Raw genomic sequence first — 24,442 nt, 5'->3', positions numbered from 1 at the left:
AAAGGTTTCTGATTTGTCAAATAACTAACAGGAGAGTGCCCCTGGGCCGATTGGTTAGATGTTGATGATCCATGCCATTTTTTCTGTTATAGACATTTCTATTCAGAATTTCATCAGATATTTTACTGAATAGGGGGCACGGTGGCTTAGTGGTTAGCACGTTCGCCTCACACCTCCAGGGTCGGGGTTCGATTCCCGCCTCCAACTTGTGTGTGTGTGTGGAGTTTGCATGTTCTCCCCGTGCCTCGGGGGGTTTCCTCCGGGTACTCCGGTTTCCTCCCCCGGTCTAAAGACATGCATGGTAGGTTGATTGGCATCTCTGGAAAATTGTCCCTAATGTGTGATTGCGTGAGTGAATGAGTGTGTGTGTGTGCCCTGCGATGGGTTGGCACTCCGTCCAGGGTGTATCCTGTCTTGATGCCCGATGACGCCTGAGATAGGCACAGGTTCCCCGTGACCCGAGGCAGTTCGGATAAGCGGTAGAAGATGAATGAATGAATGAATTTTACTGAATACTGAAAGTGCCTAAATCTTCTGAAAAAATGTAGTCTTAAACACTACTGACTTTACTTAATCTTTTAAGTGAACTCCCCTAAGTTATCTAATCAGCCAATCGTGGCAGAAGCACGATGCATAAAATCATACATCGAAGTATGTACATACCCTTGTCAAGAGCTTCAGTTAATGCTCATGTTCCCATCAGAAGTGGAAAAATTTGTGATCTCTGTGACTGTGTTGTTACTGTACCAGGTGAGCTGATTTGAGTATTTCAGAAACTGCTGTGTCTAGAGTTTATAAAAGATTGTGAGAAAAACATCACACCATCTTGTTGACACAGATAAGAGGAAAACGACCAGACTGGTTTAAGGTGGAATTACCTAATTTCAGATAAGCACTCTTTACAAATGTGGTGAGCAGAAAAGCATCTCAGTAAGCACAACACTTCAAACCTTCAGCTGGATTAGCTACAACAGCCGAAGTCCACATCAGGTTCCATTCCTTTCAGCAAAGAACAAGATTCTGAGACTGCTGAAGACTGGCAGACGTTTTCAGATTTTCTTTTTTTTTTTTTGCCAGTGTGGGTGAGACTTTACTGACTCATTTCTGAAACCGGGTGAACTTCCTTTATTTTATTCTATAACTATAAAAAGTCAAATCACATTCTAAAGATGTATTTGTAAAATGTTCTATATCAATGTTTTTTTTTTTTTCCCATGTAAATTGATATAACTCGTAGAGAAGCATCAAACTATTTGTTCTCTTTTTAAAACCGATCATTTATAATGGATAACTTTATTCATGAATCATTTTTATAGTTAGTTTTGGTACTTTCAGAATTATGTTACAATTATAATTTTACAGTTAATCTGGTGAAATAGTATTAACCTCAATGTACAAACCTCAAACAATAGTATTAACCTCTGTTTTAGAATGGCCACATGGTGGTGCTCTGGCCAAACTGTAGAAGTATGCTTAAACGTATGTGTGACAGGATGGTCAAGTATGACTTTATGACCTGGAGGGAAAACCCCATTTCAGTTAATGTAAACATACTTCACACCAGGAAGCTCTTAAAGACCCTAATGTTTAAGTTTACTCTAGCATCTCGCAGTATGATAAGCACACTTAAGACTGCACACACTAGTATTAATGTGTGTGTGCACCTACTGAGCCTCAGTATACGTCTGTCTGGATGTCTCAGTAGGAAGGTTGCCAGGAAATCTGGCTTGCTCAGTGTGTGTGCCCTTTTAGGGAGCAGTCATGGTGGAATGAAGGATTTTGCTGACTGCTTCTTTTCACGTTTTCTCATCTTCCTCCCAGCTCTGTTCACACATTCAATGGAAATATTTGCTGTGTGTCTTATCGCCCACAGAAGGCATGGCTTTGCGTTTTGGTCAACCTGTCTCGCCACGTAAAGTGTCCATCCGTCACAGCAACACTGCACCCTTTCACTCAGGAATGCCAGCCTTCTCCAAGCCTTGTTGACACTTGGCCTCAGAATGTGTCCCCTCTAACATTCTATGTGTTCTTTCTCCTGCTTGCTATACTGGGCTGAATAAGAGTGTGTCTGAATTCTGGAGACTCACCTGTGGAGGAGATAAGGTTTGAAAAATAGCAGGTGGCTGAATGAGTGCACTTTGTGCCTTTCCTGACACAATTTATAATAGGGAAAAGCTCTCAGCACACTTGCACACAATTAAAGACTTCTATCTGCTCCACATCTGTCAATGTTAGTACTGATTTAGTGACCACATCTGTTTCACACAGGTGGCTGGTCTGCCAGAACACTTCTGACAGCCTGTCATAGCTGACCAATTGTTGGGATTTGGGTTAGGAGGGGGTATTCTGGCAAAAGATGAGGAAAAAAAAGGAATTCCCTGAAAGTGTAAATCAGACAGGTGGTGTTGTGTCTATGAAAGCATGAAAGAGCAAAGGATTACATTACACTTCTTAAATGTAGTGTCTCAGCAACACTACCTTTCATACCAAAAAATATAATTTCTAATTTAATTCTGAAAAGAATTACTAGTCATGCAAACAATGCTCCTGTAAAAATAAGATCAGCACTTTTTCAAAATGTGTATTTATTGTAGCACCGAGTGTATATAGTGCATTGAGACAGGATATGATCAGAGTGGCTAAAGCCTCATTCAAGCACCCATTAGTGGCTCTCTGGCCATTTTCAGATCTCTCCTTTCTGGTGTATTCTAATGTTCTATGGTGGCAGCTGTTAAAGCTGTCATATAAATTTAATCAGGGTTATAAAATGGTTAGAAAATCAACTGTGCCGTAAATAATGGGAATGTGATTGTTTCATTGGTGAAGATTGAGCAATTATTTGGAAGGTTGTGAATTCAAATCTTGCCAGAGAACCTCTGTTGGGCAATCAAGTAAGTCTCTTGGTCCTTTACAAGTGAGAAATGATACGACGTAAGTCATTTGGGAGAGAAGTTCCTGCCAGAAAAATACATAAATGAATGAATAGTCATAAACTGCATTAGAGAGGAAAAAAGATGCAAAGACTGTGAATGGCCAAATGAAGTGTAAGGAAATATAAATAAAGTGCATTTAGTGAACTTCAACCAGTCGGCATTAGGACCTAGTGGATGTAGTTTTTTTTTTGTCTTTTTGAACCATGTCAACACACGCTGAAATATGGATAATGAGTGGCCGTGAACGCGTAGGTTGGAGTCTAGTCTTCTCGATCTGAAGGCGATGACCACAATCTCGGTGTGAAAGAGCACGAAAGCACGTGGTGAGGTGCATCCCCTTTATAAAGCTCACTTTCTGTCCATGCAGCCGCCAGGAGATGGTGCGCGCTGGCACGCGGCACTGGCGTTTTCCACAAGAGGGGATGGAGAAGCGCACTAACGCTCTTTCTGTCGCGCCGAAGGGAAAATAACTTCTTTGCTCCGTTCGTTCCGTTCTTGTCTCTCAGCCTCTCTCTCAATCTCCGGACGTGTTCGCGCTCGCTGCATTGTTAAGTTTTCTCAGCGACCGATTAGAACGCGCGCGCTCGGATCATATACGACTGGACAGGCGGTGGAGATGCGCGGCGGCGCACGAGCGGATCGTGCCGAGTTTTAACGCGCACCGTGTGAGGCGCGCTCACGGTTTTCACAGCAGGGTTTTGGGGAGCTTGGATGCGGTGGAGGTGCGCTGACCCGCAAATCCTCGCAGAATTAAACTTCAGATGGCCGTGACTCTGACTCTTGGGCTTGCGGTGTGATCATATATGTGATCTGTTCTTCGTTTCCAGGAATTTTTTTTCCAAGCCATTTGAAAGCTTCTCGGTACTGTCACGCCAAATGGATATCCAGACACAAAGACCTATAACTAATGAACTTAGTATATCTTAAACTTTTCACGTCAAACATTTTTTCTAAAGGTGATCTGGTGATAGGCTACAAAATGCATTTATCGCCTCATTTTCTTTAATAGGGTGTGCTTAATTCAGCAAACACAAACTTTATTATAGCTCGAAAACTACTTCTTTTGAAAACTGTGGAGGAACACAGCCATCATCCCCCGAAAATGAACCTCTTCGTAGTGAGTCTTCTTCTGAGCCTGGACCTAGTGGCCGTGGCGCTCGGCTTGTCCACGTGCAGCACCTTAGACATGGACCAGTTCATGAAGAAGCGCATCGAGGCGATCCGCGGTCAGATCCTAAGCAAACTGAAACTCAGTAAGCCGCCAGAGGAGTTCCCGGAGCCTGAAGACGTGTCCCGGGACATCATCGCCATCTACAACAGCACCCGGGACCTGCTTCAGGAGAAGGCCAACGAGCGCGCCGCCACCTGCGAGCGCCAGCGCAGCGAGGAGGAGTATTACGCCAAGGAGGTGCACAAAATCGACATGCAGCCTTTCTACCCCTCTGAGAGTGAGTGATACACTATGACATACCTGCTACAAAATGTGTTTCTATTCCACAGCACAAGCCACTCATTGTGTGCTTGTGTATTTTTCAATTGTTTATTGAGCTATTAGACCCAAATGGTCACTTAGTAATCCAATCTAATATTCCCACTACAAGACTTTACATCTTGGTTTTTAGTTTTATTTATGTATATACATATAAAAACACTTTTTATGCAACTTAATGGGTGGAATAAGTTCACACTCAGTAAGCATTACACATAGCATTTTAACCAGCTATTGCCTCAGTTACACTGGGGGCCTTCAGTGGCATCCAATCTGATTTGAAGAATGCATGCAGTAATCTTTTGGCAACAATGAAATTAAATTAAGTCCAATCCCAAACTTCTTCTTACTCCTTACAGAAATGCATGACATATTCAGAGCACTTCTCAGCTGTACTGTATGTTTTTCTAGATAGATGACTTCTTTAAGCTGCCTTGAAAGCATTCAAGTTTCTGCAGAACGTTTCTGGTTTCTATACACACAGATAAAATGCCAACACATGGACATGCTTCCATGTATTGAGTGAAAAACAAACTAAAAAGAGAAAGAGAGAATGCATGTATAGTCTGTGTGTTCCTTATAATCCCCAGCATGAAGCCACTTTCATGTGCTGGATTACTTAAACCTTTTTACACAAGCCATTTCCACAATAATGTTTCAGTAAACAGGCCTACAAATGTTTATTAGGGGACCCCCCCCCCCATTCTGCTAGAATAATACACCACTATGCACCTACACAGGCCTACTGTGCATGTTGGTGATTGCAAAGTCATGACTGTATAAGCAAAATAACAATATTCAATGGACTTATTGTGCCATTAATTCTGAAATGTTTTTTCTCCTCACAGATCAAATGTGAGCCTATACATAGCACAGAGGCTAAAATATAATTACGAGATATTTTAGATTCCCCAAGGTATAGTTTGCATTAAATATTATTCTTGGCCCCTTCTGTCGTACAAATACCCTAAATATGAATAGATCTGGCTTATTGCCAGCCTCAGTCTGGAAGGCATTTATGGGGTATAAATAATACTGTGTCAACACACAGAGAAGAGAGGCAGGTTATTTTAGAAATCATCCGTTATTAATCTCCACTTCTGAGACTGCTGATATGGCTGAGTTGACTGAAGCTTGCCCAAATGCACAGGGTTATCAGCCTAATTTGGTTGGGCACCAGGAAGTCCACACAGGCAGCACTGCGGGGCACAGCGGTACTGGAAGCTGAACAAAAATGCAGAGATCAGGGAGGGAGGGAGACCAAAAAAGAGAGTGCTAGCAAGGGGTGAGCTGTGAGAGGGACACAGCAGGCAAAACCCATGAAACACTCCTGGAGTGCAGTAGAGGTAGCGTGCATATATGCTGCTCTGTGCCACATGCTCCATGGAAAATTCCAGCCGGAGACCCGCTGTTGCTGGGGTGTGGAGTGTGCTAGTCACCAGAGAGGCTTTCCCTTTCCTACACCCCTCTCCCCCTTTAAACGCTGTCCAGAGTCTCTCAGGCATCTCTGCCTCACACATGGCCCTCTCTCCACTTCATATATATCCTTTCTAATCTGACATACACATTTATATATCATAAATACTTTTTATACAGTTGGTGTGTTAGAAATTTACAAAAGCATCTCTAACTTTTGAAACAAAATATTTCCAAAAGCAGCTATTTTTATGCTGAGTATTTTATTAGGCAGACTCAGCAGGACTCTTTTCCCAGCATTCGGAATATTTGCCTTATTAGTAAGCACACTGTGGCTGTATCAGCAGTTCTAAATGTACTTGATGTCTCTTACAGGCTCCAGGATTTGATACATGGTTTATTTCTCCCCATATTTTGGACACAACGTGTCTAAAAGGTGAGGTATTCACATAGAAACATTAGTGTCCCAAAGGAGCATCGAATAAATCTAATGTAGCATACACTTGGTCAGTTTTGTTTTCCCTACACATATGCTGAGCTATTAAATATCCATGCATGCATAAACTTGTGGCTAAGTGCAGATGAATTCAAGCTTTCCACTGTGTGCATACATGGAATAAGGGCTCAGAAATGTTGCAGTTGCAGTCATTTTTATAGGGATGTCAGTATGTGCAGTTTACTATCATGTGCATGGGTAAGTTGTTTGATGGTGTTGCAGAGTGGAATCGATTTCATAGATTACACATGATCTGTTATAGACTGGGAATGTAGATAAATGAGACCATTTGTAAAGAGTGTAATTTGTTTTAATAAAGAGACAAAAGTGCGCTCTTAAACGCATTGAGAGCTAACAGGAGGATCTCTAAGTGGGATGTCAAATATTTACAAAAATATTGTACTTGTACCACTTAATAGTCACAAAGCACTCACATATTTTGTGGTTGTGCTAAGTGGTATCCAATTTATTCAAAGCCTAAATTTAAGTGGTTGTTAAAATCATTTTAATAGAGGTTTAAGTTCAGCTTTTGGCATAGTAAAATGAAATCTTAAGGCTCCTATTGTCCCAGGTCTAAGGCTCCCAGGTCTACCAAATCGATTTAATTAGGTTGTTTTGAATTATGTTCCATTTTCATATTATAGTAATAACCATGTCCTGCATTCTACATGTTCTTAGTTGTCTAAATCTATGCAAATAATTGTGCATTTCAGTACAAACATAACTAGATTTGTAAAGTTCGTCGCAACAAACTTTGATGTTGGCTTTGACGAGGCAAGTATTCGCAAAGGCAGGTGCTTTTTGGAGACGAGTGGACATAAGGGTCAGTGTTACTTTTGGAGGCAAGTGGACAGAAAGATAGGGTGGCAAAACATTTGGAGGCAAGTGGAGATGAGCACGTGACGTCATCAGAATGCACGTGAGGGAGTTCCTCTCATTGTTCTGAGTGTTTTGATATGTCACATGTCCATGTTGTAAAAAGTTTTTTGATTTTTCATATATTGGGGGCGGGGCTGCGGGACAACCAGAAGGCCAGTCGGTAGACCAATTTAAAAGTTTGTTCAGAGTATCACCCTAAAGGAGCTGGCCGAGTTTGGTGTAGATAGTTCAAAAGCTTGCCGAGTTATAAACCTCCAAAGTTTATAATGGGAGTCTATGGGAAAAAAGGCCACTTTGAGACCCGGTACCGGAATAGTAATAGCAACAAACTTCAGACCAGGGTCTACAACATATCCGAATTTGGTGCATGTGGCTCAAAAGCCCTAGGCCGCATTAAATTTTATAAATTTTTGTCCAAGCTTAAATAGGAAAACAGAATGTTGGCTTCTACAAAGCCGACATAATGATTAAAGCTATATGTGAGAGAGTACAATGATCAGTCAGGATCTATAAAGATTAATTCCTCTAGTTGAACAACCTTATTACCTGCTTGTTTATAAAAACACAAGCACACATCATAAGTGTTATAGATCATTTAAGCAACCAAACTATGAACATATTTCAGTAAAGACAAGTGTTTCTTGTACTGGTCATATCAAGCATAAAGAGAATAGCTGTAACAGCAATTACTGTAGTGAATTGTATGAAGCGTCTGAATTTATTTCATGTGTATAAATACTTGTGTCATGTAGATCATATAGATTTACTTAGGAGTCAATTGTATGTATGAATATATGAAAGTTATTAGTGTCATAAGTGACATATCTGACCATCTAAAACAGCACATCTCCACATCACCATTTGTAAGGCCATGTAACCAAACTAATCTATCTTTAGTGCATTGTCTTTAAAGACATCCAGTCATCTTAGACCTGGATTATAATTCTACATCTGTGTATTCCTGAACTTGTGAGTACTGCAGAGTGGACAGCCGCGTAGGTGACTGATTTCATACTTTTAGACAGAACGTGAACATGAACACTAGTGGAGCAAAAAAAACTATTTGGGAATTTTGCATTTCGATGCTGAAAGAATGGACAGAGTAAGCCAACCAACAGTATGTGCTTCTGGGTTCTAAATTACTGTACTGATGCTGTACTAAAGTTGACTTTCTGATGTCAACCCCATTGAACATCTTCGGGATAAACTGGAAACCAACTGCAGTCCAATCCTCCTCACCTGATTGTGGCTGAAAGGAGAAATCACCAAAGCCATGCTCCAAAATCTAGTGCATATACTTCCTGGAAGAATAGAGATTGTTATACAGCAGAGGGAACTAAATCTGAAACATTTCATGTGTTTGATGGTCAGTTGTCACCAAGCATTTGGCCACCAAACATAGGCAATATTACTCTAAACATATGGAATAAATCCTCCAGGACTTCCTATGTCAAAGTTTCAGGCTACACATTAAAACATACATCAATGCCTCAACCAATCCCCACTGACATGTAGGCACTACAGATCATATTCATAAACCAAATCTGTGCATCATAACACAAATAAGATACAACACAGTGTAAATAAGCATGTATAAGTATAAATAAGGGCTTAGTGGTTAGCACGTTTGCCTCACACCTCCAGGGCTGGGGGTTTGATTCCCACCTCCGCCTTGTGTGTGTGGAGTTTGCATGTTCTCCCCGTGCCTCGGGGGTTTCCTCCGGGTACTTCAGTTTCTTCCCCGGTCCAAAGACATGCATGGTAGGTTGATTGGCATCTATGGAAAATTGTCCATAGTGTGTGATTGCGTGAGTGAATGAGAGTGTGTGTGTGCCCTGCGATGGGTTGGCACTCCGTCCATGGTGTATCCTGCCTTGATGCCCAATGACGCCTGAGATAGGCACAGGCTCCCCGTGACCAGTTCGGATAAGCGGTAGAAAATGAATGAATGAATGAAAAAGTATAAATAAGTATAAATAAGCCATTAGGGCTTCATTGGACACCATAAAAGTCTCAGTTTGTTTTTATGGCAGTGTTCATACAGCTAAAATACACTTTTCTCCCTAGCCATGAACATTGAAAGAAACGTTCATCTGTCTAAATTTCCCTGGTCTGAACTGTGCATTAAACTTTAATTATCACTTAGTGGAAGAATTAGTCATCTTGGAAATTACTCTGTGCCAAGATGGACATAAGAGTTTTGACAAATCTTTAGGTATATAAACTGTATTTAAAGGGTGACATTTTTATTTGCCCATTGTGCTGTTGTCATAGTATCTTTTATCAATAACCAGACCAGATTTTAAAATATTTATGAATACATATTGTACTGTTCAAAACTTGTATTCTATGTGTTCAGTGATAACTATGTATGCATGCTAGCATTAGAAGAAAAAGCAGCTCAAAAGAGGTAGAGGGAGAGAGCGAGAGGTTGAAGTGTGTCAGTGTTTTTGCAGCTTAGTGAAAAGCCTAGTGCGTGTGCATGACAGATTATGTTTTGTGACTGCAAGAGAACACTCGAGCCCCTCTTCCCTTCTGCACTGTAAATAAACACTGTGGTGTGGAGGGGCTCTCCCAAAATCAACCCAGCACACAGAGCCATGCAGAGACCTCCACACCCCTGCACAAGAGTGTGTAAGGGGAAGCCTTCGCTGCTGTGCAGCCCATCTGTGTGATATCAGTGGAAACAAATAGAGTTTGATCTCCAACAACCCGCAAGGAGTGAACATGCATGTGATAACACTTTATTAACACACGCCTGGAGATCATAATCGAGGAGATGTGTAGCTAGCAAAGGCATTCAATCTGTGGTTCTGTGCTTTGTAAGCTGCTGCTCTTCTTCTAGGAGTAATACGTTGCACATTGAAATCAGCTTTCTGTTTGATTGTGTGGGCGTAGGTGTGTTTGTGTTTGCGTGGTTGATGTGATGTCAGAATTTAAATTTCATGCCAAATCTGTACAGTTTTCAAGTATCAGATTAACCCAGTAAATTTTTTTTTACTAGATACATGTATAGATTTAGAGCAACCAGATTCTAAATAGGAAATCTTTCTGCCACTCAATGAGGGTAAGAAATTAGTCTATGGGCACACTGTGCATGGTGGAGTTGTGAAAAGAGGGGCTCAGTAAACTTACGCAAGACCTGGATGCGATGCCGCTTTTCCATCGGCCAAACTCAATTGCGTAACTTGGGAGAGAGTAGAGAGCGAGAGAGAAAGAATGATAGAAAGAAAGAAAGAAAGAAAGAAAGAAAGAAAGAAAGAAAGAGGGGGAGGGAGAAATAGCGTAAAAGAATAACAACTTTTCCTCCAACACTTTCATACTGTTTACAGCAAGAGCACAGGTCCTGCGTAATATGATATTCTAACACAAGTAAATCCTAGTGTGGGAAAGAGATCTGGAGCCTATTTATCTCTCATGGGGCTGTAGGAGTGAGGGATGCACTGGGAAGGCGTGTGGAGTATTGCAGAAGATTAATTAAGTAAAACGTTGAGGATGTGTGCGAGAGAATCTGCCAACTGTCATCCCCATTATTGTTTATCTGTATTGTTATTTCACAGTTCTGCAAATGGCAGTAGAGTGTGCAGGAAGCGACACTGTAAGAACTGTTTTTCCAGCAATGTTTCTTCGCAAATGATCTGTGACACCATGGCAACAACGCAGTAATTCTGAAATTTGATAAAGGAACAAGCTTTTGTCTATCTGGGCTGGTTTTAGCAGAGTCATTGAGAATCTCTTCATTGCAGTTGCTTGTTTTCTGGTTGCCATACAACAGTTGAAGGAAGCCTGAACAGATTGCCAGCAGGACAACAGACCTTTCCAAATCAACTATCTCTTACCTCCTTTCCCTATTGTTATTGTGTGTGTGTGTGTCTGTGTGTGTGTGTGTGTCTGTGTCTGTGTGTGTGTTGATTGGGCTGTTGCTGGGAAGGAACCGTAAGCAGACTGACAGGAGTTTATGCATGGGTCTTCAATGCTTTGGATATTTTTAGTTCCCAGGGATTATGTGCAGAGTTGTTTTCAATTTGCTATTGGCAGGTGAGTGACTGGGCGGAGGCATCCGCATGAAATGGCACAGGCAGGAGCACTCTTCTGTCTCAAATTCTCTTTCAATCTGTCTCTCTATCTCCACCTTTCACTAGTTCCTTCCTTGCTCTAACCATTGCTTCTCATTCTCTCTTCTCCTACTCCCACTCCTCCACTGTTTTCCTGCTCTCTGTGGTAAGACAGAATTGGGTTCCACTTCTCCAGGCCTTGAGTCAACCAGTAGTGTTCTTAGATACGGCAGTCTTGCCACGTATCAAAAGGAATGATAGTCTGACCTCAGAGCATTGCTCTACTCTACCTCTTTGTCTCTTCTCTCTTTTTTTGATCAGTGCTTTCATCCTGTCTTTTTCTCACCATCAAGTGTGAGAAGGAGAGAACAGTGTGTCTTTCTGCAGAGGAAGCAGGGGGAATCCGACAGCATATCTTACAGAAGTGTGAAATGCTCAAAAGTAGGTCAGATACTTTCCCCTCTACTCGCCCTGAAACTTTTTAGCCCTGCCATAATTATATTTGTTCAGAGTTCTCAATTTCAAGTTGTAAAAAACGAATAATGAAAAAATGAATAATGCTTTACAATGTGAACAAACTTTGTTATTTTACTCATAATTTAAAGCTTATTTTACTTTGAATAATTTAATACAATTGAAATAAAATTGAATTTCCTTTTTATGGGTCCTTCCTCAGGAATTTGCCTTTCAAAATAAAACATATCTTTTTTACTTTAAAAAGTAAGCAAGAGCTTTTGTTGGTATGGTTATGTTTAGGGACAGATTTTGTGCATTTGTACAGCCTGTGTGTATGTATATGTTAGGGTCTGTATGCGGGTAACTTTATCTTTATCTCATCTCCCCTTTAAACTACCATAAAACTGTATTTTTCCACTGTGCCTTGTATAATGTGAGTTTGATTGCCTGCTCAGCAACAACAGTTATATATGCACACTGTATACTGGAGAGAATCCATTGCACAGGAAACAAATCTGGGGTCAGCAAACGAGTAAAGGACATTGGGAACGAATTCCTGGCACAGATCTCCTGATCAGTGAGAAGACACACTGGCGCAGATTTGGAACTTGGCTCCAGTGTGCTGGAACAAATGTCTACTTAATGTAATACCCCAAGATGCAAATCCTGGTTAGGGTAAACAGATCTCAGAGCTTCTCTTGTATGCATATTATGTGCAGGGAAGCAAACATTACATCCTCTGTTTGCATGTGTGTGAATGTGCGTTTCTGTAAGGGTGAGTGAGGTGAGGCTTATGTGTGTTGGGTGGTGCAGAGATGTGTTGGCTTAGAGCCTATTGAGCACAGGCCGAGCAGTGGTGGCTGATTATCAACAGACCAAGAGAGGATCATCTACTGCTGTAGCACAGGCCTTCAGGCCAAGCAGGAAGAGGAGGGAAAGGCATCTGCACGAGTGTTCTCCTTCAGGAAGGAAGTTCTTGCTTGATGGTTTTAAGAGTTCACGTTTCCTCCTGTTACTTTTCACTCAGGAAGCCATTCAGGATCTATTAACCAAATGTTTGTAATGGCCTGAGATGGAGAGGCTTATGAAGGAGAGAGTGAAAACAAGGAATGTGCAAAAGCTGAGATTCAGTGTTGTGGCATGTGAAAGAAATTTGTATGATGTTTAATGTATTAAAGTTAGAAATGGCATATATATATATATGTATATATATATATATATATATATATATATATATATATATCATTCATTCATCTTCAGTAACTGAAGTAACTTTATTCTGGCCAGAGGCACTGTGAATCTGGAGCCTATGGCAGAAACAGTGTGCAGTCCTTTGCACACATATTCATGTTTCTGGGAGGTGGGTGGAGGAATCCATACAGACACAGAGAAAACACTAAGCTGGGAACCTAAGAGCTATGAGATGCCCCCAAGCTGCCCTATATATATATATATATATATATATATATATATATATATATATATATATATATATATACATACATATATATATATATATATATATATATATATATATATTGGCTTCTAAAAAAAACAGGAGTAAGTATGATATCGTAAAATGAATGATTATGTAAAATTCATGGTTCCCTACAGTCTCCCAGTAATATCACCCATTAAATCAAAGAAAACACTTAGTCACTTAGTAAAAACTTAGTCACAGGTTTCTCCAAACTTGTCTGCTGAGACTGCTGGTTTTCATTCTAGCCTCATATAAGAATCAACTATAATCAGCTATAAAGTGTACAGGAAGCACTCTTTATAATTGATTGGAGAGCAATCTGAACTAATTAAGTAAGTGGAATCAGGTGTGGCTCCTGCTTGGTTAGAATGAAAACCTGTGGCCTTACCAGCCCATTGTAGATTGAGTATTGAAGAGTCCGAACTATGTGTATAAAGCTGATAGCCTAAAGGAATAATAGAATAACTTCCTATAACCTTAGCAAGTGTTAGTTGATGAGAACTTCCTCCTGAAATATATCTGAAATCCTTTTCTGAAGCAGGGCAAGGGAGCATTCAGACCACAGTGGCGCCAGTTGTGGTGGATCACATTCATGTCAAATTCATATAAATCAGTGGTAACATAGTTACTCTCCTCTTTGCTTCTCAACCTCAGTAACTTGGTGGTTTGCTTACTGAGTCAGCCCAAATTCCCCAGCGAATCAGAGTGTGACAGGAAAAACATGGCATATTGGGATTAGAGGTCTCAGTATTTCTTAGTATGCCTGCACGTGATGTAATTTTATGTGTAAAGACACAATAGGGTGTGTTCATCGCAGCAGCGTTAGTAGTTCTCAGCTTAAAGTCTCCAGCGCGAAGCTGAACACAGCAGAGTCATTCATAGAGTGCGGATGCTTGGGAGAAGTTTATATAAACTCTGCTCCTTAAGATCGCCTACTGGAGGTTTGAAGTGTGATTTTTTTTTTCTTTTTCTGTTGATGAATGGGAAAGAAGCTAGCAAGCGCTTAGTTAGTCTTGGCCCATATGTCCTCCTGGTCATACACTGAAAAGTTAGTATTGGCAGCCTGTCAGAAGGATCATCTGAGAGAGAGAGAGAGAGAGAGAGAGAGAGAAAGAGAGAGAGAGAGAGAAAATCATGAGTTTTGGAAACAGTTTAGTAATGTTGTTAAATGTCAATTGTACGTCATTATATTGTCTCCACTATATATATTTCTGCCACACTTCTATCACAAAGTAGGCCCAAACTCATACTTTTACATGTAGTTCCATCATCACACATAGGCACCTATTATCTGATGTTGAAAATCCACGGACAAAGCAGCTACAGTCTACTTCAACCCCATACACACACACACACACACACACACACACACACACACACACTTCATTCCCATGAAGTAGAAGTTAGTAAATGGGTTTTTCCCTGAAAATCATGATTGAACTCACTGTCATGCTGACTCTAGAAGCAGCTGCTAAGCATTTTTTTTACTCACTGGTTGGACATCCTGCTTGTGTAGGCTCTTTAAACAAACCACCGCAGTTCCTTAATCCTCGGCTTCTGCACACCCTAACAGCCATTAATTTAGGGCTTCAGGCTGTGTCCGACACCACCAAGCAGGCTAAACTAGAGCCTCCACAACTACATAGGTGATTTCTGTCTGTCTGGACATGCCAAGTATACATTGAATATACCTGGTTATGGGTCAATTATTGTAGGCTGTGGTTGTGGCAATTGTGTGTGCCTATAGATGGCTACCATGGTTAGCTGGGCCTGTGAGTTAAGAACTGTAGTTTGTTTGGCATTTGAGTGCTTTTACTCATTTGCAAAAAGATGTTCATATTACAGTGTTTGACAGTTCACTGTGCTGTTGCTACATGGTGTACAAGACCCGGTCAAAACACACAGCTGTCACACATGGTTTAGAGTATTATGCAAGTGTTGTTGTACTGCTGGGCTCATACAGGCACCACATCCCCAGCTGTCTCTGATCTATTTACTAAAACATCCATTTTTAAGAATTCTTTATGCTACAGTGGATCATGACAAATTCATTAGCTTTTATATTAAAAGAAAAAAAACACATTTGCCTTTCCTATCACTAATGTATCTTGTCAAAATGTGTAATATCAAGACTTATATCAGTACATCAAAATGTGCAATATCAAGGGTTGTTACTCAGGATATAAAATTAAATGTTAGTCAGGTACATTGTTTGAGTCAGGCATTTAAGCATCAATTCCAACGTCCTCCAAGTAACCCTTGGTTAAATAACTGATGAGGTGTGTACTACAGGTGCAATCCAGAAGTCTTCTAGAACATTCTGAATCGTCCAACATATGGCTCTGCTATCAGGTCCGTTCATTTGGCAGCAGCCTCTAATCGCTAGTGAAAAAGCTTTGCCAAGAACATACAAAAACAGTGCAGCTGGTGTTAAAGATCTTTGTCCTGTACACATTTGACTGTCTTTGATTGTCAGTAAGAGAGTCCGCTCTATTTTACAGATGTTATCCCTCCGACCCTCTACAATCCCTACTTCAGACGGCTCAGATTTGACGTCAGCTCCATGGAGAAGAATGCCTCGAACCTAGTGAAGGCCGAGCTGAGGATTTTCAGGCTGCAGAACCCAAAGGCCCGTGTGACTGAGCAGCGCATTGAGCTTTATCAGGTGACCCATACATATATATATATATATATATATATATATATATATATATATATATATATATATATAATACAGGTCATTATGAGTGTTCACTATGGAAGACTTGCAGTATTATCTTGAAGGCATTATGTGTCCATACATTACTCTGTTTGTCAATACAAAATACTAATGTTTACTATTTCAGCACCTTGAATTGAACTGAATCAATTTGCAATATAATGCAATCACTGAAACCGCAGAAATATATAAAATAATATAACACAAGCCTGGTCACCTTGACTAACCAATTCTAAACTCCCATCTACAAAGATATCAAGTGGTTGGTTCTATTTATCAAAATATAAATTAAGGAATAGTCTAATTTAGCAATCATGATCCTGGCCAGGCAATTACTAAGGATAAATGAAAATATGCTGTAAATATATCTGAATGTATGTCAACCCGGGGTTAGTTTGTCTGGTACAGAGAAGTAAAAATTCCAGCTCACCACTTTATTGGTTCCCCAGCTCAGTGCACACCTCTAAACTCAACTAGATGCCCTTTGAACCTGTCTGGAAAATAATGTATTCATACTGTGTTTGGTTTCATCTATTCTGTACAGTCATAAACCCACCACTTGCACTGATCCAGTATTTTAGTGGTAGTGGTAGCTCAGTGATTAAGACTCTATGCTAATGATCTGGTTGTTAGCGAAGTTGTAAGTTTTTATTGAGGCAGAGCCCTTGAAACTTTATCCGTTTATTGTCCTGTTATAAGGTTGAATTGTAGCCCGTCACAAATTAGTCATTAATGGTAGTGTTTACAACTATCAAAATCCACACTAAATAAATGACCCACACATATCCAGTAAACAGCTTTTCTTCACATAGGTAGCAGCTATTGTTAAGTGTTTTTCCTTTGAATTCTGGAGGGTGATTGAAAATACCTATTTTCTGTCTCTGGCTTCCACTTGGCTCCCCCTCCACACTATGGTGTTTATGCCTAATGGCGGCTATGACAGGTGCAGTAAACACTAGCTAAGCTGGGATTCACTCTTCCTAACACACAGATTATGATGATCTATGTGGTATAGAAGGTGCAAAGGGAGAACATTTTTCAGCCTTAAAATCCTTTCGTGATACAACATAACCCACAGGCTACATACAGGACAGATTTTATAGGACATGATTTAGCCTGTCTTACTCTGGAGGGCTGAAAAAAACAAAATAAAAGTTTATGGTTTATTTCAGAATAAACCAGATAAACCTTCCAACTTATTGTCTATAAATAGGAATTTCATTACATCATGACTCGGGTACATTTTTTATTTCTTCCTTCACTTTCTATGGTTTTTACAGCATCTTGACAGTGATTTTTACTGTATCACTATCTCCTGTGGTGAAACTAAACTACAGCTATACAGCTAGACAAGGCCCTAGTTCCTCCTACAGATGCCTGTAGTGTAGCTGTGGGTCTCTAGTGTACACTCTAACCTCTTAGACCCAGCATGAGCCTCATGTCTAACATTTGCCACGGAGGCGAGGCAGGCCGAATTTCTCAATGTTGCAGACCCAGCAGTGTTTTACACATTAAGGAGTGCATGGTCCAACGTAAACACACAGCCATGAAGGACAGAGCAATAACAGCTTGGTCCGGCCAGCATCTGTTTCCGCCAGCACAGCTCCTCCGAGCCTTTTTCCCAGACCTGGCTAATCGATCAGGGAGCCTCCGACGGGAAGGGGCGGAGTAAAGAAGGAGTAGGTGGAGAAGGTGGTGGGATGTAGATGGGGGCTGGCAGCCTTGTCCAGACCTGTGCAGCTGAACTGTTTATAACTTTGGCTTTAACCAGCAGGCAGATGGCCAATCTGTATTTTGCACTCACTGGGACACTGCAGGAACGAGAAAGGAAAGAAAAATTTGGGAACGGTTGTAAGGGGTTTGGGAACTGTTAGTTGTGAGCGCTAAACATCTTTTCTGTTTCTTTTTTCTAGATCCTGGGTCATAAAGACCTCACATCACCCACACAGCGCTACATTGACAGCAAAGTGGTGCGCACTCGTACAGAGGGCGAGTGGCTATCCTTTGACGTAACCGAAGCGGTCAGCGAATGGCTACTTCACAGAGGTAAAGGGAAAAAGTGAGCAACTTTTGTATGTGTGAGTGTCTACTTGCATATCCTTTACCCAAAAAAATTACGACAATTTATTGTCCTTCAATAAGCTGGCTAGCTACTCTTACTCTTTAGTCGTCATATTTAATCAATTGCGGTTGTGAGAGAGAGCTGTGGTTGTGGTTGAGAACAGAATAGCAACCACATCAATCACGTCTTTTAAGACAGCAAAATATAAAATGAATACATTTTTATATTGTATGCATGTTAAAGTATTTTTTATAATACACTGATAAAGTATTGTCAATTTTACACTATATAGATTATTGCCACGTTTTCTAGATAGTAAAATATATGGCTAAAATTGGCCTACAAAATCATACATATATTTAAAGTGTGTAAATATAACAAAATAAGGCATTATATACTGTATAAAACATAGGGATAGAACAATGCATATGATATGTGTTAATCATAATTATTTAATAGTGAAAACAATAAACAGTATTATCAAGACAAAAGAGAAGACGCCAAATTTGCTGTAGTATACAGTTAGAGAGTAATATATTGAATGAACAATGTGTTGGAAATGTTGCAGAAGTATTTCAAACATTCAGCATAAGTAAAGAAAAAAAAAATCATTTTTTGAAAATGAAATGAAAGAGATGAGTGAGAGAGCACTGAGTGCACTGGGTGTTAGTCAGCATTGTTGGCAGGATTGTGATGAATGCAGACGTTGGCTTTGTTTGCATAGAGGGACTGGTGGCTTTAGCTGTATCTTCACATGACGGAGAGAAGGAGTGAGTTATCTTAGTCACCCAAATTCTGTGTCAGCTCCAGGGTAAGCTCATCAACTTCCACTAGGTTAACCGCCCTGACTTCTTCCGCATTCCCTCCCTCAGACAGAAACAATGGATTCAAGATCAGTCTGCACTGTCCTTGCTGCACATTTGTGCCATCAAATAATTACATCGTTCCAAACAAGAGTGAGGAGCTGGAGGCCCGCTTTGCAGGTGGGTTGCAGTGTGGGAATGTGTGCATATGTGAGAAGAGAGGAAATTGAGAAAGTGTGTCATGTCTTTCTGCAGTTCAACAAGGGATTTTTCCCTTTAAGTTTTCTTTTTAATCAGTCTGAACAAAGTTGTCCAAGTTTGAAAGAATACATCTGCAGATGCTCTACATATTTGTTTCTATCTCACAGCAGGACACCTAATCTTCTAAATCCACCTAGCTGATTAAAATGTTTGCAGTAATTTCCATAATCACTGAATTAAAAATGTTCTCACTTCCTGGCTTTGCTAATCAGTTTTGGGGATGCTGCTTGACAGGGATTGATGATAGTTTCCGCCGTCACAGTGGCCAGTCTCCACACTTGCTGCTCATGTTGCTCCCATCCTACCGCCTGGAGTCCCAGCACAAGAGCCACAGACAAAAACGAGCCCTAGATGCTGCTTTCTGCTCCAGGTCAGAAGACATATAGTCTCCATTTAGTTCTAGAAAAGAGTGTTTAGTAAACCACAGTGCGTTACCATTTGCCATTATGCATCTGGGTCATCAAATATCCACATATTCGCTTTTGATTCACAGGAACGTTCAGGACAACTGCTGCCTGCGCTCACTATACATTGATTTCAAGAAGGACCTGGGATGGAGATGGATCCATGAGCCAAAAGGTTACAATGCCAACTTCTGTGCTGGAGCGTGCCCTTATCTCTGGAGTGCAGACACCCAACACACTAAGGTAAGAATATTTAATGCAATAAAATGTACTCAATACAGGCCAGAAGCTTTGGAGCGGAAAGTTTTAAAAAATATTTTACAATTGATTTCATTTGCCAACCAGAACCACAACACAATGTTTTCTCGTCAAGGTGTATTATGCAAAATGCTCTGGCCTTGAGAAACACTTAATATGGCTTCTCCTTTGAGAGTTACTTGAGCACTCAGAGAAAAAGGACATAAAGTAGACACAGACCATACCTACCATATCTAAATAAAGGCAGCAGTTTGTCGTTAAAGCTAAAGAAAGTAAAATGTTCTGTTTTATCTTTACATGTAAACTTATTTTTATTGCTTTCAAATTTTGGGTCTATAGTGTAACCTTGAAATTAGCTTTGTTATCCTAGTTGTAGCCTTGGATCATATTTCTGAGAGGTCTGATACTATTATAGAATCCATGCAGACTTAATTCATTAATTAAGGAATATCTAGCTCATGTTGATGTAAATCATAATTGTAGCATTGTAGATAACCTAAGTAGAATCCCCTAGGTATTAGGCAATTATTATTAAGCAACTATGATGCCGTTATAGTAATAAGGTCCTTATGTGGCCATTCACGCATCAGAAACAGATCAGATATTCAGATATTTCCATGGTACTTCAAATTCTTAGAACCTTGACCATTAATTCATCAGTAATAAATAGTATCAGTAAATAAGAAAAGTAGTAGCTTTGTAGTTAGAGACTTTGAATGACTTTGCACAAGTGATCAGAAGGTCATGAGTTCAAATCCCAGAACCACGGAGCTGCCACTGCAGGAGCTTTAAGTCAGGATCTTAACCCTCAACTGCTCAGCTGTACAAATATATATCAAGATATATATATATTACAAAATATATTTGCTTACAGTTCTATAATTTACAAATGGAATATCTAAGCTCAGGATTTCTTTATGAATTGGTAAAATTAATTTAATTGTTTTTTAATCCAGTGCAGTACATTTGTGATTACTCTTCAATCCTATAAAAGGATAAGAGCGTGAACATGGTAAAGATGCATCTTTCCTCTCTTTAATGAGTAATGTTGTGTGTCATGCAATTTGGATAGAGCTCACGTGCACAATTAAGTCAGTAGAACTATGGACTGAACTCATTTTGCAATTAAAGTGTGAACAGAAAATTAAATATGTTTATTGTAAGGGTTTCCATCCCTGCTGATTTGCATCACATGTGTTTTTTTGTTTTGTTTTGTTTTCCAATTGCTAACAAGCTTCAGCCAATACTGAAGCAATTTTTCTAAACTTCATAATGTTTGCATTACCAATATGAGTCTTGGCCAACCAGTTGATTTCATCTCCAATACTCACGCAATCCAACAAAACACTTCAAACATGTCTCAAAACAAGCTTGTTTGACTAATTCGCTGTCTCAAAAAAAAAAAAAACTGTAAATGAAAATATTAGATAAAAAATGCAATACAAACACACAAAAATATCTCTTCACTTTGTTTATTAAAATCTTATCTTTGTTTCAGTAATGTTTCGCTGTTTGTTTATTTCTTATTGTACCAACAAAAATGATTTCTTACCATATTTATCTAACTTGAACTGTAGTATATTTCTTATAATAATATTTTTTATATTTCTTATAATGTAAAGCTGCTTTGAGACAATGTCCATTGTTAAAAGGGCTTTTCAAATAAAACTGAATTAAAAATTTATTTAATTGAACGTTATATGGTTATTATTAGGCATGCCAGTATTTAAATAAGCAAACAACTGGAATTTAATAAGCATTCAACTCACCTTAACAATTCTGCATATCAGAATTATAACATTTTTGACCTCAAAGGATTGGGGATACAATGTAGGTGAAAAAGTCAGGTGTAGATTGAACAAGTTAATTTGTTGGTTGATTGTATATTGATTGATCTCGAACTAATTTTCAGTAACTCATTTAAAGGCACTACTTTACTGTTCATGCTGTGAGCAGCCAAAGGATTCCGAGCAGAGGGGGTTTTCTTTGGCTTTTCCTGGTCAGATTTTGAAAGCCACAAATTCCATACAGGCCTATGGCCTGAGATTTGATGCATCGTAATTTTATTGTGCATACAAAAATTTTAAATTATTATACAAAAGAAGAAATTTTCCTGTGTTGATAAATGTGTCACTAACTGTGTCAACACTACTGAAATACTGAAATATTGATTGATAATAACATTTGTTGTGTTCTCTCTCAGGTCCTTGGTCTATATAACACCATTAATCCAGAAGCATCAGCCTCTCCATGCTGCGTGTCCCAAGACCTGGAACCTCTTACCATCCTTTACTTCATTGGAAAGACCCCCAAAATTGAGCAGCTTTCCAATATGATTGTAAAGTCCTGTAAATGCAGCTAGGAACTGGCTAAAGCTGCATACACACACACACACACACACACACACACACACACACACACACACACACACACACACAGCACATACACTATAATTTTAATTCAGTCACGAACTGTCTCATTCACACAGGTATAGAAATTGCTGTGCAGGCCGGGAACAAAAATGTACATTTCCTTCAACCAGCATATGTATTTGTTCAAATTGAGCACACAAAGGCGCACATGCAGAGTTTGCACTTAAGTGTGCGCATACATGTTTGTGTGTGTATGTGTGCTGGGGGAAAAATGGCCCTTTTAGTACATCTCATCTCACACACTCATCACACCAGGACGTGAGTATGGTAAACACTGGAAGTACATGATTAAGTGTCTACATGTGAAGTAGTAGAAAGAGAATCCCTCATTTCAGCAAACAGTTAGAGCAAACCCTGTCACTTTCTTTCCTTTCTTTACCTGTACATCCCTCAAAACCTTAGTAACATTTGTTTTTTGTTATTTTTAAAGCTGGTTTTGATTCTGGGAAATAGTTGAAGACTTTACTTATTTAATGTCAGTGGGGCCTGTTAGTGACTTTCCTGGCTAAGACATGACAAGAGGAACGGGAAAGGGAAAGGTGAAGAGATTTTGTGATATGGAAAGACACCAAGGGACTGAAAATAGTTTTGCTAAATTCCGTTGCAGATGAACAAGAGTTGAACAAGATACTTCCAAAAAACAAGCATGTGAATGACTGGAAGAGTTTGAAAAGCAGCAGGTGTGAAGTCTGCCTCATGATATGCACAGAGTTAAGGAATCTGCTATAAAAGGATGATTTTTGAACTTGGAAAGTTTAGGGTCTGTGACGCTGTGAATCATGCAGTTAAAACAAAAAGATTGTTTTTCTCGTTATCATTTGTAATGCCGAGCGATCATGATTACACACTACAGAACACATTATATACTACAGAACATCTGTCATGATTACAAAAAAAAAAACATTCACGCACATGCACTCCCACACGTTTATCCTAAAAGGCAGTTTTTTTACAAGGCATAAAAGAACATAAAAGTGTTTACTTTAGGGAATTATAATGAAGGAACTTAAGAGTTCCTATAAAACCAATCTTGCTCATCAGGTACAGTCATGTCAACATCCTACAAAGTAATGAGTTGAGAATAGGTTTATGGTAGGTGACAATGTATTGTGGAAGGCTTGGAAAGGAGATTGTGTCAGTAAAGTCATAGGAAGGACAGGACAACAGCAGAGGGATATTTGCCAAGTGATTAGAGGCATGTAGAGCAGATGTCTGACAATGTCTCTGTGGCTGGCTATGGTAATGAGAGTCAGTAAAAGATTGGCACTTCCAGCTTATCAAGTTACAACATGTGGCATAACTGGGGCCAGGCCAGCCTCACAAGCGTACTTGAGTAGCCATGGATGGATATGTGCCATTGAGAAACTTTGTGTTGCACTCAGATCTGAGAGCAAAGCCCCTCCTTTGTTTATTTTTCCCGTTCCAAGGAACCAAGATCCTTTGATACAAAGAATTGCACTGACTGTATTTTATTACCTTTTTTTTATTTGTAACTTGTTTGTTGGATTTTTACTTGTAGTTCATGCCCCACACCTCACCCTTAACATATTGCAAGTGTTAATGACATGAATAACTTCAGTAAAAAATTTGGCCAGACAAAAAGGAAACAGCTCAGATCAGTGTAGAATGATCTTTTCAACATTGTATAATATGTAGGTGACAGTATACAACATCCTTACCCCAGGCTCCTCATAGTGCTAGTGGACACAGGAAGTGGAAAGAAGCACAACCATTGTCACGTTAGAATAGGGGTTTCTTTATTCCGTCCTCCATCACCTCTCGCCAAACCACATTTGTTGTTCTTTTTCCATTTCTGATCATATTAAGCCATGTAAAAGAGAACTCTGCGACTCTGACTTCCTGGTTCTGATATGATCTAGAATAGAGTGTGGCACGGCCAAGGGTTTTCGAGGACCATATCAGTGACCTCTACGTTAGACCTGTATATTGTTATTGTTGTTTATGATGATGTTGATCTTGTTGACTCACTATGATGTATTGTAACACATTATTGTTGTGATGCTCTAGTGGTAAATAAATTATTTAAGTAACAAGGGAAAAGACGTGTGTCTACCTGTCTTACTTTATGGCTTTATGGATACTGTATGGCTACTGTTTAGAATAAAAAACAAGGGTGAACACAAAACAATTGGCCTTAATTTTATTACAACTGCATGCACTAAACTGGAAGCATAAATATGAAATTTCAAAGGGAAGTGAAACTTTACAACTTTTATTTCCAGGTAAATTGTCAGTATACACATTGCCTGTATATACTGTACAACAAAATCAAGTAATA

The 24,442-nt window shown here is 39.6% G+C and overlaps 1 protein-coding gene across 1 annotated transcript; it reads left to right on the top strand.

Annotated features, from left to right (window-relative positions):
• Positions 1-3,147: 3,147 nt before the first annotated feature.
• tgfb2 (transforming growth factor, beta 2) lies at positions 3,148-24,204 on the top strand. Its single transcript, XM_060869903.1, has 7 exons — positions 3,148-4,381; positions 15,706-15,869; positions 17,837-17,969; positions 18,858-18,968; positions 19,284-19,419; positions 19,543-19,696; positions 21,915-24,204. The coding sequence occupies exons 1-7, from the start codon at positions 4,036-4,038 to the stop codon at positions 22,071-22,073; spliced, it is 1,203 nt and encodes a 400-aa protein (XP_060725886.1). The 5' UTR covers positions 3,148-4,035; the 3' UTR covers positions 22,074-24,204.
• The last annotated feature ends 238 nt before the right edge of the window (positions 24,205-24,442 follow it).

This window comes from Tachysurus vachellii, chromosome 5, assembly GCF_030014155.1.
Source record: "Tachysurus vachellii isolate PV-2020 chromosome 5, HZAU_Pvac_v1, whole genome shotgun sequence".
NCBI classification, from domain to species: domain Eukaryota; kingdom Metazoa; phylum Chordata; class Actinopteri; order Siluriformes; family Bagridae; genus Tachysurus; species Tachysurus vachellii.
The sequence above is the reverse complement of the archived record's forward strand: the minus strand, read 5'-3'. Positions and strand labels throughout refer to the sequence as shown.